Genomic DNA, 16863 nt, shown 5'->3' with positions numbered 1-16863 from the left:
GTCTCAAACACTTTCATCATTTGGCAGATAAAAGTCTTAAACCTGGAACCAACTCACTCTTAAAAGAAAACGTCACACACATAAACATTTCATTTATCTCTGTAAATTATAAACACAACCCCAGCATACAGGTTTTCACACTGTCTTGGGAGACAGGCTGGCAGGCTGCACCACCTTTTGTCAAGTGGAGTGGGGGTAGATACTAGGCAGTGACAGTGGGGACACAACAACAGGTCATAAAAACCCCAAACCTAAACATTAATTACCAGAGGTGTGGACTCGAGTCACATGACTTGGACTCGAGTCAGACTCGAGTCATGAATTTGATGACTTTTGACTCGACTTGACAAAATGTAAAGAGACTTGCAACTCGACTTGGACTTTAACATCAGTAACTCGTGACTTCACTTGGACTTGAGCCTTTTGACTTGAAAAGACTTGCTACTTTCCCCAAAAACCAAAGATTAAAAAGTATGTTGACGTGGACCGCTCAATCTCTCTCTGTGTTTATGTGTGTGTGTGTGTGTGTGTGTGTGTGCGTGTGTGTGTGTGTGTGCTGTCGGCACAACATCCAATCAATTTAGATCCACGTTGTTTTGATCCGACAGCATCCATCCAATCAAATTGCAGGACAACCAATGAAGAAGAACTGTCAAACAACGCGCCAGGTGGCAAAAATGATACCAAAGATAGTTTCGTTCGGGTATAAAAACTACGAGGTGGTCAACAAAAAATGAATTGCAATATGCAAAACATGCGGGTCGAAGATTACAGATGGAGACGCAACAACTTCTAACTTCGTTCGACATTTGAAGTTGCACAAAGAACGGTAAGTTTTGAATGACGCTAACGTTAGCTTATCGGCTAAGTAACTTTGCTAGCTGCATAGTTAAATCAATGAGACTGTAAACTCACTGTTAACGTTACATTGCAAACACGTTAAAAGGATCCCTGGGTATAGAGCGATGTATGGCTTAATATATGAACAATGGCATTGACTTTATAATTGTGAAATAAAAAAAACAGTGTAACTGTCACAGTATTCATAAACTTTGAAAAAATATTTTTACTAGGAGGCCGCTATTTTTTGCGTCAGAATCCGTGATGTCAAATGGTTGCGACCTAAACCTGTTCTCTTTCGCAACAGCGAAGCACACACGTTTTCCATATATAACAGTAAAATATGACACGTAAAACATAAGATCAGATATACAAACACACAGGGACAGTAGGTGGCGGTATGTCCTCTTGACACAAGCCAGCCTGCCAGCCATAAAAGAACGCGTTCAGTATTAGACGTCTGTTCAAAGTGAGCGTGCATTAAATCATAGCTTTAAACTACCGCCTTTGAGACATTTAAGACTATTTAAGACATCAGCATCCACCGTAATCGTATACTTTATACATTATGAGAATATACTGATAAACACAATAATAATGCTTGTGGTTTGGTTATTTATTCTGTATTAGAGCACACGTGAATATTAGCCCCCGTCAGCTAATGACCGAGGGAGAGAAGACAATAACGTTAGGCTACTGATGTGGATAAATCAACATCAAAAAGTCAAAATCTGGATAAAATGCATTGTATAATGGCTAAAACATCGTGTATATGATAAATTCGAAATGATTTTGGTAATATGCACGTTTGTGTTGTTTCTGACAAACAATATTAAAATGTAAGAAAATACACCAAATAGCTTCTTTATTTTCTTTCTTTTTTAGCATTATATAAGCAGGAGCGACAACAGTAAAGGACGAGAGAGAACCAGGCCTGGGCTTTACGTTATGTTTTATTATGTGTGACCGGGAGCCGCCGGCATTTTACTTTCGTTTTGTTGTTTGTTTATTTTATTAAAGTTTTGTTGTTCAACGTTCGCCGGTTCCCTCCTCCTTCCTTGCTGTGAACATTGTTACACACATATATATATATATATATATATATTATCCTACAGAACCTTATATTTACTGAAGAACTGATTAGTGTGTCGGTGTTTAGTTTGGCTGCCTAGCTGTGCTTGCAACCAGTTTACGTCATCGAAAAAGAACATGGCGGCCTCCTTAGGTTAAAATGAGTATTACATTTAGGTTTTTTTTTAAGAACTGAAAATATTTGATGGGTTTCTAACGACAAATGCTAGTAGTGTAAGGCTATTACAACGCATTAAGCCATACATCTCTCTATACACCGGGTTCGCTTTAAAGGGACTCGAAAGGACTCGAAACTCAAACTGTAGGACTTGGGACTTGACTTGAGACTTGTCGGTCTTGACTTGGGACTTGACTCGGGACTTGTCTGTCTTGACTTGGGACTTGACTCGGGACTTGAGGGCAAAGACTTGAGACTTACTTGTGACTTGCAATACAATGACTTGGTCCCACCTCTGTTAATTACCAGGTCGTAAAAACACACAAGCATAAACTTTGTTTGGGACAAAGTTCTTCAAAGAAGACAGACCCAAAGTCTCGAACACTTTTCACCATTTTGTCAGATAAATGTCAAAACCAACTCGTTCTTAGAAGAAACGTCACACGCATAAACATTTAATTTATCTCTCTCTCTAATTTACAAATCACCCACAGCACATCATATTGCCAGGTAAAAAGACAACCAGGGTGAAAGCACTGTATTGGTTTGGGGGTGGAGGGGTGTGGGGGTAGCAAGGGGGGGCAGAGAATACCCCCAACATAGCTGGAGCTTCATTTTCATTTTAACAACTGACTGCATGCATCACCCTTCAACATAGGCAAGTTATTTTTAAACTTAAAACCTGACTTCAAAATACTATTTTATCTTATTTCAGTTAATCACTATTTATCCATTTTATTTAGCATCGGTGCTTCTTATTTCTTTAACTTGTCTTGTATTGTTTCATTCACAGACATTATGGTCAAAGACCAAGCATTCTCAAACCAAATCCGTATCTCTTATACAACCCCGGGGGGTCAGGAAACAACGAGGTCTGGAAAATATAATATTTTTTCCTGAACAACAACAAAGGTTCATAAATGTACACAGGATGCACGATCAAAGGGGTCATAATCATAAACCTGGCAGGGGGTAATAAATTATGGGTAATAAATCATTTACTGCTGATCTTATCCCCCATTTCCTGCCATAGTAGGGAAAATAAATACTATGGGAGTCAATGGGGGATGAGATTTGTTTGGTTACTGACATTCTTCTAATAAAATCGTTAAATCGTTAAAAAATCGTTAAATGCAGAGGTCACCATTTCTGGCAAATAGGTCACTATTGGCTACGATGGTCACTTTCACAACTTGACATAAAGCAATACATCATAACCTATCAGTGTCTTTGTCATGACAACTTGACATTACCAAGACGATATAAGCATGACATAGCAGATTAATCATCAAACCTAAGAAACTACTTAGCTTTATGGATTAACATTACATTAAACTGTCATGTGGCTGTCATGAGGCCATTATAATTGTGTCATGAATATTTTTCTGATCACTTTTTTTCAGTCGGGACAAATTGAATTTGTCATTAAAATGTCATTAAGTACTCTGTCAAATAGTTTTATAACATTGTCATGAATATTTTTCATTTCATAATGATTTTTTTAAGTTTCCTCAAACAAAAGGTCAGATAATAGACCCTTTCAAATGTCTTAAAAAAGATGAACTACCAGGAGCACCAGTCCCTGGATCAACTTTGATGTATTTTATGGCAGACAGAATACTGATGATATCCGTACTGGGAAAGCTGTCTCTTGTAGGCTCGCCATGCATCCGCAAGGACTTATGTTCTGGGTCTGATATGTCCTTGAATTTGGCTTATACTGTAAGTGTTTGCCTTGAGCGATCCTTGACGAGTCTCAGAATGGGTCTTCTGGAAATACCATCTACCTATACAGCAGTCATCCTCAATTGGCGGACCGCGGGCCGGATCCGGACCTTTGCTTATCTTTTAAGCACTTCATTTTAACCCTTTCCGCTCCGCGCGCGCTGCTTCTCTCTCACCAAAGACATGCAGAACGAAGAGCACCAGCCACGTGCTTATTTTAACAACAATAGTGCAGACACGCAGAGCAAGTAAATGCACACACAACAGTCTTGTCACTGAACTGGGTAAAAGCAAACAACCCTTTGCGAAACAACACTAGCCACCTCTTTATTTTGATTCCAAAAGTATGTGACATTACTGTTCACTGTAAAAAATGTTGGTGAACTTAAAAAAATAAGTAACATGGCTGCCTTAACATTTTGAATTGTCAACTTGAATGAAAATGAATTTCATTCAAAGTCGTTGTGTTAACTAATATTTTTAAGTTGGATGAACTCAAAATTTTAAGGCAGCCAGGTTACTTATTTTTAGAAGTTAACCCCGAAAATTATGCTTATGTACAGTATATACATAATTTTCAAAAATGTTGGCAACAGAACAGTACAGCCCCCCCCTTCACTTCTATTGTAACCACTGCAAGTGTGGGGAGCCATTCACAATGTTCTTCAAAATATCTTCTTTTGTGTTCTGTGGAAGAAAGAAAGTCATACAGGTTTGCAATGACAAGAGGTCGAGTTTTGAGGTGCCTGTTTTGTGTGTTTCTTTCTCTCTCTCTCTCTCTCTCTCTCTCTCTCTCTCGCTTTGTCTCCCGCCGTCAATGCGAGTTGCTGCTTTCACGATGATTTGTGGCTCCACCCCCCCTGATGGTGATTGGTTGCTGCAAAGAATGTTTCCTTTCAGAAGTCCGAGAGCCGGTGGAATGGATCCCTCTTGCGACTTTGCGGGCCGGTCGTAGGGCTCAGGGCTCCAGCAGCCGCCAGACCGTCACAAGTTTGTTCTGTGTAGTTCTCTTATGTTTGTTACATCAGCTATCCAAACAAGAAACAGAGAAAGTCGTAGGGGTGACCTGCCCTTTTTTGGTTTGAAGCTTGTTTGCCTTAGTTTGTGCTAAGGTAAGTTAAATTTCTGTATTTTCTTTTCATCTTAACAGGTTTGTTATTTCCCCTTTTACTTTGTAGGATTGTTTTGTTTGTTATTTTGGAGCTCATATCACTATAAACTTGCTTTTAAGACAAGCTTTGAATGACTGAAGACCTTCTCGTTTATACACCTATTTTCCTTTTCTTTCAAAGAAACCAAACTCTTGTTGTTTATTAATTATATTTACGTTGAACAATAAATATCATGAAAATTAATTTGATGTTCTTTGGTTTGTGAGTTGGTCTGACGGCTGGGAGTCTCTTTACCCTTTATTACAACTAACCCCTAGAGGTTGGAACACAGAATGTCATTTTTGTCTAGTCAGTAAATCAAACGGATGCTTTTGTGAGGGAAAACTCCTGGAGTGGCAGTTACCCAGTCTCAGTGATAAGTTCAAAGATAAGTTTGTGTTATTATATACTTTTAAACTTGTGACATATATTATTAATTGACCACAATGATCAACTCACCCTCACGTAACATAAAAGTACGTTAGACCACATGATACGTTATGGACATTAAACATAAATATAAAACGTTCACCCTAAAATAGGCGGAAAGTCATCTGTGTGGGTCAAGGGAGTTAGCACGTGTCTTTTGAAGGTAAACGGTATAGGTTTTGCAGGGAAAAAATATTTTCAAACTTTATAAACTGTAATGACAGTACTCGCGTTCACGAGAGAGTCAAGTTACAAGTTGACCTCTGACCTGACGTATGATGTAAGCCGTAAGCATGGCGGAAGATTGGGTGAGAAACGACGAACAGTGAAGTGCGGATATACAGTAATTATATACTTGTCCCAAATGGCACACTCTTGCCTTGTGGATCTCCTCCGAGTCCACACTTGGTGATGTCAGGAAGTGCAGACCTATAGGGCACTAGGCACGAGTCCACACTGTGAAAAATGTTCCATAGTTTTTATGGAAAAATACCGGCAGCTGTGGTTGCCAGCAAAATTCTGTAAAAAATACGGGAAAAGCACGTAAACAGCTTTGCGGTTTAAAACTTCAGGGCAAAAACTTCAAGCTGTGTATGAACTTATTACATTTGAGTCTTTTAAATAAAGAGCATTTCTTTACATAAAATGAAAACATGGACCTAATGCAAAGAGAAAACTTTACATTTACTTATTTTATTTCTTTGCAATTCATCATTAATGAACATCAAAGTCCCTTTTAAACAAGCAACATGCAGCATGACATCAGTAAATCATTGCCTGAGCTTGACTTCAACACAGACTCCACTCTTCAGCATAGTGGTGGTGACCCACAAAACGTTTAATGTCAGAAAAGAAAAGAAAAATACCGGCAGCTGTGGTTGCCAGTAAAGTACCGTAAAAATACAGGAACGTCCTGTTTTTATTCGTCCAATCAATTGACAGCAGAAAACATGAGCCACACTCACTATTCATCTTGGAAATCTGTCAGAATACTGAAGACGATCACCACTTCTGCTTCACAGGGACTGCAGCGTAGCATCCGTGACTTGATGTTTTATTGTTGTTTAAAGGCACCAGTGTTTGCTTTAGTTGGGCTCTTTCATCCTTCATTTGCTAAACAGCATTTTCTTTAAGCTGCCGTGGCATTATGTGTTTTTATAAAACATAGTTATTATAGCAAAGAATGTTTTGTTTGGTTTTCAGACATTTTATCTAATGTTGTGTAGTTTCTCATTGGGTTTTTGTTATAACAGTCAGAATACGCTTACGTTGGAAACCCACATTTGCTGCAATTCCAATTGTCACTGTCAGAAAATTCTAGAAATTTCTGTGGGACAGGGATGGTGGGATGAAGCGATGATGGGTGACAACGTCTGGAACTTGGTTCGTGAGGACAGTTTTAGTCATAAAAGACAAAAACGATCAAACTTCTGAAGTTCTGGACGACTCATTTTTAGTAGCTGTTATGTTAAACTGTTGTTTTGAGCTCAGTGTTATGCCAGTTTATTTCTGCATACTAGTAATAAAACCGAAATGTATAAATGTGTGAAAACACTTTTTTAGTTTTTTTGTGAGTACAAATGTAAAATATTAATGTGATTTTCGTATTCAGCATTGTTTTACTTAACTTTTATAATTTTATTTAAGAATTAAATCAATTCTTTATGACCCTGAAAATTAAAGGGAAGATTTTTTTTTTAGTGTGAACTCAAATAGCAAACATCAAATAGCAAACAGCATACTTCTGAATAAAGAGACATTTTCAGACAAATCATTTTTTCATTTTGCAGTTTCCATTTGAAATGTGCCTGATTTGTTTCTTATTTCCATATTCAAAAATAATGGAGTATTTATATTGATATAATGGACACAATTGTTTAAGACAACAATTCTGCGGGAACAAGTGCAAAAAACAACAAGAAGTGAGAGTTGAGCATTGCTCTTGTACAAAAATATGATTACACAAAAACATTCAATCATCAGAATTGAATAAACGAATAAAAAAAAAGCAAAAATAGGTGAGACATCATTAGAACCAACATTCGTAATGAAGTTCTTTTTGTGGCTGATAATAAAGAAAAAGAAGAGAATATAACTTTTATGATTTGTCAAAGGTCGCATGCTTCCCTTGGAAATTTAACAACAGATCAATTATGTGATTGGTTGACTGACTTAGGGTGGGCCAAGTAAGGAATAATTGACGGCGGGCCGTTAAATTCTTAGAAAATAAAGCACACCCAGAGGTGGTATTGCCTACGCTTCGCGTCATGGCCGTTATACCTCGGGGTGTGCATTTTAAGAATTTAACGGACTGGAGTCAATTATTTCGCTTAGGCCAATTGCCACACTACCAGACATTGTTCCGATGTTTTATCTCAAGACATTTGTCCTGAAATGCTCTTGTTGGTAGGACTAATTTCTTATCTCATCTCAAGCCGTTGCTTGAGCATGTTTTCAGTTATCAGAGAGCGAGAGAGGAAAACAGACAGCACATTGAAATCTATATTTGTTTTCGTCGTGTTCAACAGCCCTGTCATATATGAAATGCATGAGGAGAAAAAACGTGACAGAGATTTCTGGGCCAGCTGCGCTGAAGTGGAATAGAAAGCTTGCTGTTGTGTATCTACACCGTTTAGCGACTCCACAGACGTATTTTTCACTTAAAGCCAATCATTAAACAAATTTAAGCTGTTGCTTTTGTTATTTTTGTGTTTCTAGTGTTTTATCTTTAACTTGCCCGACGCCCATTGTTTCATGTCGTTTGCTGTTACCTTTGAAATATGCCTTCATCTGGACAGTTTAATACAGCCGTCGCTACATTGTTGTTGAAATGTTCATGTTCAAATATTAACAGTCATATCTTCTCAGACAATGCAAATCGCTGGGATTTTGTTTGTAGCTAGATCTGTATTAAGTGGTGGACAGTAGTTAACAGTATAACTTTATTCAGTTACACTTGCCGCAGAGATATGGAACTGTAATTCGGATGACGGATCTGGAAAAACTTCATAGATGTGCATTGATAGATCCAACTATGGATATGGCTTCCAGATCTTATAGATCCAAAAATTAGAGTCCAGTTTCACTAGATCTCTCCCCGTCAGAAATGTATGAAATCTGAAAATATAAACTCCGTTGTGAGTCAATACTTCAAATCAACCACCAGGTAGATACAGAGATTAAGGAAAGAACAGCAGGCAGGAGACGAAGTGATGTTGAATACAATGAAAGATGGTTTATTGAATAATATCAGTTGGGCTTCAATGCTCAGTCTAGCTCGGTCCAACTTCGTCGGACTAGAAACAGATTCAATAGGTGTCATTAACCATGCAAGATTACAGTATCAAAACATTGTCTCGTGATGTTATTATGAACCTTGAGATGGAGACCATTGGAGAATCATATCAGCATAAGAGACAATACAACACCCAACAGATGATTAAACAGTATTAAAAATAAGGACAAAATGTGTCAAATAATAAGAATAAAAGTGAATAATAAAATGATAAAATAAACGAATGAATGTATATATGATAAATGAAATGTTATAAATGCATAATGGAAATAGTAATAAATGAAATAATGTAATAAATGAGATAAATGAAATAGAATAATAAAATAAAACAAGAAACAGATGTATGTTTCTACTCCGATCTATCAGCATTTAACTGAAAAATAACGCACACCCTTAGAACGTTCATCAGCCAAACAGAATGAAGCATTCAACAGCCCCGTGGTATAATTAAATGTAATATATGTATCATTTTAATAAATGTCCTTTCATGCACATTTCTATCTAAGGAAGAAATGGTTTCTCCAAAGTATCCTTACTCTCGCTAATCGTCTTTATTCCTATGCATAAGGATTTGTGAATTTCCTCCCAGGTGTCCAGCTCAGATTTCCACAGAACTGCCCTGGAGCGGATGAGCTGAGAGACCTCGCTTTCGCTCGCTTTTGCAAGACTTATACTTTCTTTGATAAGAAGAACGACATCCACGCCAATAAAGAGTGCATTTAATATGTCAGATGCAACTCTAACAATCTTTGTGATAAGCAGTGTTTCCGCTTTTGCCAGCTGCCCTACCTTAGACAGGTTGATAGCCACCTGCGGTGTGTCATCTAAGCCCGTCACTGTGATCTCGGTTGCTGCTGCAATTACATTTGTACTTTTATGCTTAACAACAGCTGCAGCTCCACCCATCACACCCACAGCACCTTCAGCCGCCCGGTCCATTAGTCAAGTTTATCACAGTCTCAACATCAACTGCACTAGGCCGCACTAAAGGTCTTTCACCGTTGGCCGCTTCTTGCAGACAGTATAAAATCTCTCTCATATCATCCTGGTAACTCTTTAAATAACTTTGTGCATTGTGCTCTTGGTGACTGTTGACTGCCATTTCAGTGACCCCTGTTACAAGACTATTGACTCCACTGATGCCCCCCAGACCGAGCCCTGCCAGAGTTAAGCCCAAAGATACTCCTGCAGTGCCAGGGGCAAAAAGAAGGCTGACAATAAACAAGAGCCCCCCGACTATCCCCACTGAACTACCAGCCACAGTAGATATACTGGCCCCCTTCTTCATCTCATTCAGCTTAACTGCCGTCTCCTCCAGATCGGACAGGAACTGCCACATTCTAGAGCGGCGAGGTTCACTGAATACGTCAATGAATTTCTGAGCGTTTTCCTGAAAAAGGAACGCCAGCCGGGTGTTCTGGTCCTTCCTGGACAAGGAGAAAGAAGACGAAGTTGATCATATAGTTCAGAATCCACCTGTCTGGTACTTTACCAAACCATTTGATTTAAAAATGGCTTGAGGTCTCACCTGATGTCACACAACTGGTTCAAATGATGAAGCATTTCATTCATGGTGTTCTCACTTGCGGTCAAAATGAGCTGCACTAAAGGTTGATCCATTTTATGTCTGTAAAGAATTTCAGTGTAATTAACAAAGTCTTATTTACGTTTGTTTATCTCCACCTTAAATGAGAAAACATTTACTTGGAGATGTCTCCAGACGAGAATGAACTGAAAACAACAAATAAAAACATTAAAAATATATATTTATTTATTAGTAAAAATCTGAAGTGATACAATGCTTTGGGTAAAAGAACAGACCAAAATTTCAGTTGTAAACTCTTACCCTTCATTGGAGCTCTCAAGAAATGTATGTTCATTCAATATGGAGTCTTAAAGTGATAGTTCACCAAAAAAACGAAAATTCTGTCATCATTTTCTCACCCTCTTGTCATTTCAAACCTGTATGACTTTCTACTGCAGAACACAAAATTAAATATTTTGAAGAATGTTCAACGGTGGTACCCATTCTCTCGCATTGTTTTTGTGTCTATAGAATAGAAGTGAATGGAGACCACCGTTGTTCGGTCACTGACATTCTTCAAAATATTTTCTTTTGTGTTCTGCAGAAGAAAGAAGGTTTTGAAATTTGACAGTGCTATTCCAATGCATTTAGTACATGAGCTTAAGATTACGGCTGGTTTGTGAAAATGACGCAGCCTCTTGTGCTGAAATAGCATGTGCTGAATTGGCGAAGCTCTATAGCGTTTACATGCACAGAATAAACGGATATCTATCAAAATTCAGCTTATAAAAGAAACCTGTTTTCATGTGTTTACATGCATATCAATAAACCGGCTACGCATTTACATGACCTTACACGTTTTCAGTGTATTAAGCATAATCGGAGTACGACTGTGCATGTAAATGCACTCAATGTGCAAAAAAGGAAATATATTTTTGTGTTACGCAAAATAAAGTCATATGAGTTTAAAATTACATAAAGGTGATTTAATGATGGCAAAATTGTAATTTTTATCAGGAATTTCATAACTCACCTCTGTCTTATTCTCCGACAAAGCTGTTCTGCGTTGAGTACATAGCAGTCTAGCTGAAAGACCAAGACATTCACATTCTGGAGTATAGGACGGAAGAAGGTTTCTGCATTTCTCTTAAAGTGGATGAGGAGATGAGCATCTGTTCCTGCAGCTATGATGACTGACTGCAGACTTTCAGGGCTCTCTCCCCTCAGCAGGAAGATCTGTTCACTGAAAACATGGCGTGAGGTCACTGTTAGCTTCTCCACTGCATCCAGGAAGTCCTCAAGTTTCTTCAGCCCCATTAAAGTGTCTGCGAGGACGGCGTCCAGCTTCTCCTCCTGCTGATTTTCATTGATGTCGCTCATCTTCTTAATCTCTGCCTTTCTCTCAGAGCTCCATTCTTCTTCTTGGTCACAGAAGTCCCTCACGGTCTTGATGTAACGGAGTGTATCCTCAACATACTCTGTCAGTCGGTCCTGCAACTGTGTCCTGTGCCGCAGTACAAAATAACATGTCATGAATTTATTGTAATAAATGTATTAATTATACTTTTTATTCCTCATATCCACCTCCGCTCCATATTCCTATATGTAAGCGAAAGGCTAGTGCGGATGTTACATATTAAACCAAACAAGAGGCTGACATGCTAAATCTGCTAAACTTTGATATTATTTTTTACCTCGAAAATATTCTCTTAAACATCATTTATATTTTAACATTGTCTTCAAAATAATTCTGAATATTCTGAAAAAAGGACAAAGGAGAGAAATTTCAGAATAGTGCATTATGTATGTCTATATACTGTATATAGTGCATTTTTCTCAGGTTCAGAAATTAACGGGGGCTTGGGGCACCCAAAAATGCCACCAAACTTCAGGTTTGCCCCTGCAAAAAAATGCCCCTTCATGATAAAAAGAAATATATTACTAAACCCAAATGTTCAAAATAATCAAACAGATTAAGTAATGTAAACTTAATTTTATAAAAAAGTTCTACTTACTTAAATATTTTAAGTAACTTTTTTACTTTTGAGTAAAGTATAATGATTATTTTTGATTAACTTGACTAAAACTAAAAAATTGTATTTGCTCCTTACTTAATTTAAACATGTTAATTCAACAATTGGTCAAGAAGGATTTCCAATTCCCAGCATGCTTTGCGTCAGACTGCATTAGGAGAGTAAATAAAAAAAAATAATTAATATATATTAAAAAAAAAAAAAAAAAAATAAAAGTATAAAAAAAATGAAAAAAAAATGAGAAAAAAAAAATAACAAATAAAAAATGTTATGTTACCAGCGAGCAGTAACTGTGCTAATGCCAGTTCTGAGATCAGTCTCTTCTTGCTCATTTTGGATTGCATAAGTCAACGTGTTTGATTTATACACATTAAGACTAAGGAATATGCAAAATAAAGAAACCGAAAGAATTTAGTTTAGTTAACTTAAAAATGCAATTTTGGTACTTATTTGTTTAAGTTCTGTCTATTTAATTTCATAAAAAGGATAAATTAAATATGTTTTTTCCCCATCGTGGGTTTTTGTTTTCATTAAAAGTCCTTTTTTCTTATATGCTGTCTGGGTTCTGTCTCCTCGACATTCATGACAGCCTCGGCTCAGCACAAAGACAAAACAGAACAGCCTTAAACGTTTTGTCCTTTTTATTATTTATATTTGTATAATTTACTTTTTGCACTTAAAATTATATTAATCTTATAACATTGTACAATTGTTTTATAAATACATTTATGGCACATTTGAGCAGCATTAAACAGTAATACGCCATGATAGGCCTATATGCAACCTACAGTTTTAAGATGGATTTTGTTGATGTTGATAATATTCTAGTACATTATTATTGAATTAATTGAACAATGCATTAATGTTTAATAAGTTATACATTACAAATTTTGCCTCTTTTTGAAAAAGTTCGTTTCTGACCCTGATTTTACTGCATTGCGGATGTTGCATGTAAACTGGACACGATCTTACAGCAAAAACGGCAATGATTGTCAGGCATGAGTACATTACAATGTAAAGTTCAATATATACTTTTATGTAGTTAATCCTGAATTCAGATTAACCAAAATATCATGGTATCTGCAGACCTAACATGATCTACTGCATGTAGCCTAAAATGCTCTGTAATAACTGTCAACATGACATTACCATGTTTAGTAGTATGTTCACGTTGTTTTTCTAAAACAATGAACTCGTCTAAATATTGGAGAAAGCTGAACATCTTCAGCTCATCTAATGATGACGGCGTTACATGGTCCAAGTAACACTGATTTCATCGATAGCCTACTTAAATCAGTCTGAATCCTTTTCTTTTTGTTTTATATATTGTCCTAAGCTAAATTCATTAAAAAAATCAAGCGGATATATGTATTAAGTCCTCATGCAGGCCTGCAGATATTAGGATACACTGATATTGTCAACTCACCTGATGTCCATGTCTACTTATGTTATCAAACCCGGATTGAGAAATCATAAAGAGTGAAATCTGGAAGATCTAAATGGGATGTTTGATCTGGTTTACCGCAGTCCCTTCCTCAGCTGTACTGGACGTCCCATAGAAATCAATAGTAAACACGTGAACAGCGCAACTGCAGTAAAATGTTAAAGTTAAAAGTTAAACCCCCAATAATGCTGGTTTAAAGTTTTTTTTATATATATATATATTTGGCAGTCATTCAGCATCGACACGGTTTATACTAAATTACATTAAAATGCAGAAACGAAAGCACGAAGATAGGGACCGTCTACCAAGTAACGTTAGGCTACAAAACGAAGAGAAAACAGTTCAATAGCTCTATTAAAGGAATAGTTCACTTCAAAATTAAAATGTCATGATAATTCACTCACACACGTATGTTCATAAACGTGTGTTTATTTCTTCTCTCGAAAACAAATGGGGTACATGCACAAGGAGCAATGGTGTATTTCCTCTAAAATCTCATCCAGATCTGTTACATCGGGCACATAGAGTCCATAGGGAACAATGGCATGTTTCATCCTGTTGCTTCAAGATGCATGTAGGATAACTGTCAACAACGTTTACAACAAATTAAATCATCCAAACACTACGTCATACATCAACAACCAAAAAGGAGTTAGCACATCAGGCTATCGGTTTCAAGCTACATCTACAAATATGAAAAAAAGCTAAGTAAAATTCGATCGTTTTCTTACTAAACACATCATTATCACTATCATTATAAAACACAAGCAGAAACACAGAGCAAAATGGCCAGAAACAGGGTGTGACAGTTACGTCACTGAGATGGTCACAAATCAGATGAAATACCTGCAGTCAGACGCACAAATCATACTTGAAATGCATTTGAATTACTACCTGAGTAAACAAGTATAAAAAGCTGAACAAGAGAGAAAGTGCAGCTTTAGAAAAGCCTCGTACAAAGGAAAGAAGCATCCAAGAAAGATGTTGACATGCTTAACAGCTATTGGGATACTCCTGTAATCGGCATATTCTGAATAAACCATGACATGCATGTTCTGTTCCCACAGTTCTCTTGTGGAAACACTGGAGAAGCTCGCTCTTATCATGCATCTCAATTCACTTTCAATTCAATATTGGTGCACAGTAATTCTAATGGACAGTGGATATTCAGAATAATTGTGATTAATAACCTTTCTCTTTGTTCTTTTTATCTGTTTTGTTTCTAGGGCTGGGCCAGTTTTATGATTGAGTGCGCCCCAATGCCAGGTCTTCTTGAAAAATAACATTCTTAGTTAATCACATTTTCATATCAGCAAGAAAAGGTTGTTTGTTACAATACTATTGACACAACTGGTGACCCCCAGACCGGCCCCTGCCACCCATTTTCCTGGAAAAGGAACCATTTGTAGGGGAAAGGCTATAGTGTGGATGTGATATGTCAAATACAAACAAGAGAATGACATGCTAAATTTGATGGTACCAGTTCTGTCACTTAACATGACACCTAACTTTAAACCATAGTTAAATGTACATTTTTACCTCTAAATTGGATTTTGTTTAATAAAACCTATATGTTTTTACATGTTCTTCAAAATTATTCTGAATATTCTTTTAAAAAAAATGGCCTACAATAATGATAGAATAATGGGCTACAAATATGATTTAGATGACGAAGAGACAGTGAAAATAAAATAAAACTTCAGAATACTGGTATTGATGCAACCTACATTTCTCTATATAGTGCATTTTACTGCAGTGCGGATGTACAGTAATATTGAGTCTCATTGTAAACCGTTTATGGTCTTACAGGGCAATGACTGTCAGACAAACTACTGTATCATCACCATCAGATTAACCAAAAGATCATAACTATACGTGATAACAGCAGACCCCTAATAGGATCTACTGCATGTAAAATACTCTTCATATGTTTCATAACAGTTTTAAGGGCAACGTGGCATTGCATGTCCAACAACATGACATTTCCATGTTTGGCTGTATTTTCACATTATTTTACAATACAAAGACAAAACAATGACATTCTAAATTCACCTGGCCATTCCGTTATTGATGAGTCACTTATGAGCCAGCAAATAGTGAAAGCTAGACAGAATTTGATATATGACATGGAGGAAGAGGACCATCCCATGTAAAGGTGAGGGGGGCAGTCACCCAAAGGCGAATCTGTGGGTTACTTTGTTTTAATCATTGATTTGATGTATTGGCGAAGCAAGGATGTTGGTAAGCTGTACATTAGCTGATGCAGGATAGGGACCGTCTACAAAGGACAACACGAAGAGAAAAACGTATATTCCTTCTAGGGTCAGTGCATGTCTGGGGCTTTGACAAATGTAAAAACATCCAAGATATTTAATGTAATATTGTAATACGGCATATTTTAAAAGAAATGTTACTAATTCATTTTTAAGTAAATCTTCCCAAAGATTTCTAAATCTTTCAATATTACTTGAGCTGAAACTAAAAAGGTCCCATTAACCCTAAGAGCTCAAAGTGTGTCAATAAAGATATCCGTTTATTTTGCCAAAGTAATCTTATTTGCATTTACATCAGTCAAGAATGCATTAACATCAATATATTTCAAAGCAGCTTCTTACTTTTATTACAAACATTTTTCACATCAAAATAACCAAAACAGAACTTTATTAATACTCAAGTAGTAGGCATGGTATATCAATTGATTAAGATGTGAAAAGCGGGTTTAAGCAGCAGATATACACCTAACTCATTTCTGAGGGAGATAGCAACTTTCATTGGCAAACTTCTCTGTCTCAGTCCACATTTAAAACAGTACCGTGACAAACTATTGTGCAAAATACTAAAACCAAATGATTTAAGTTTGCATGAAACACATAAAATAAACCAAACTTACCGAACTACCAGAAATCTTACCGTCCTCCTTCAGCTGCAGCCAGGAGTTGTGCTCTGTGTGACTTGACGATGAGTGGGGAACTTTCGCAGTTTACAGCAATCCTGTATTATTGCCATGCATATTACAGCAAGGCTACAGCAAGTTTACAGCAACATCAAAATTTACTGTAAAATTTTCCCGCTCAATCAAAATGACCCAGAATGCATTACGAACAGCAGTATTTTACTGTAATGTAGAAATGAGGTATTGTACTGTGCATTTTTACAGTAATGTGCTGCTAAA

General features: G+C 36.9%; 1 protein-coding gene across 3 annotated transcripts; it reads right to left on the bottom strand.

The window, feature by feature from the left end:
• Nucleotides 1-9499: 9499 nt before the first annotated feature.
• LOC130552624 (uncharacterized) lies at nt 9500-13957 on the bottom strand. 3 transcript variants are annotated; one of them, XM_057331027.1, is made up of 5 exons: nt 13674-13957; nt 11248-11718; nt 10394-10420; nt 10218-10316; nt 9500-10116 (listed from the first exon to the last, which is right to left on the bottom strand). In XM_057331027.1, exons 1-5 carry the CDS (start codon nt 13682-13684, stop codon nt 9612-9614), a joined length of 1113 nt encoding a protein of 370 aa, XP_057187010.1. In that variant the 5' UTR covers nt 13685-13957; the 3' UTR covers nt 9500-9611. The 3 variants fall into 3 exon arrangements, with proteins under 3 accessions (XP_057187010.1, XP_057187005.1, XP_057187020.1); XM_057331022.1 differs by lacking the exon at nt 13674-13957 and having other exon boundaries at nt 11248-12330; XM_057331037.1 differs by lacking the exons at nt 10394-10420; nt 13674-13957 and having other exon boundaries at nt 11248-12329.
• Between the last annotated feature and the right edge of the window lie 2906 nt (nt 13958-16863).

This window comes from Triplophysa rosa, linkage group LG1 (assembly GCF_024868665.1).
Source record: "Triplophysa rosa linkage group LG1, Trosa_1v2, whole genome shotgun sequence".
In the NCBI taxonomy this organism is placed as follows: domain Eukaryota; kingdom Metazoa; phylum Chordata; class Actinopteri; order Cypriniformes; family Nemacheilidae; genus Triplophysa; species Triplophysa rosa.
Note: the sequence above shows the minus strand (reverse complement) of the source record. Positions and strands in the feature narration are given on the sequence as shown.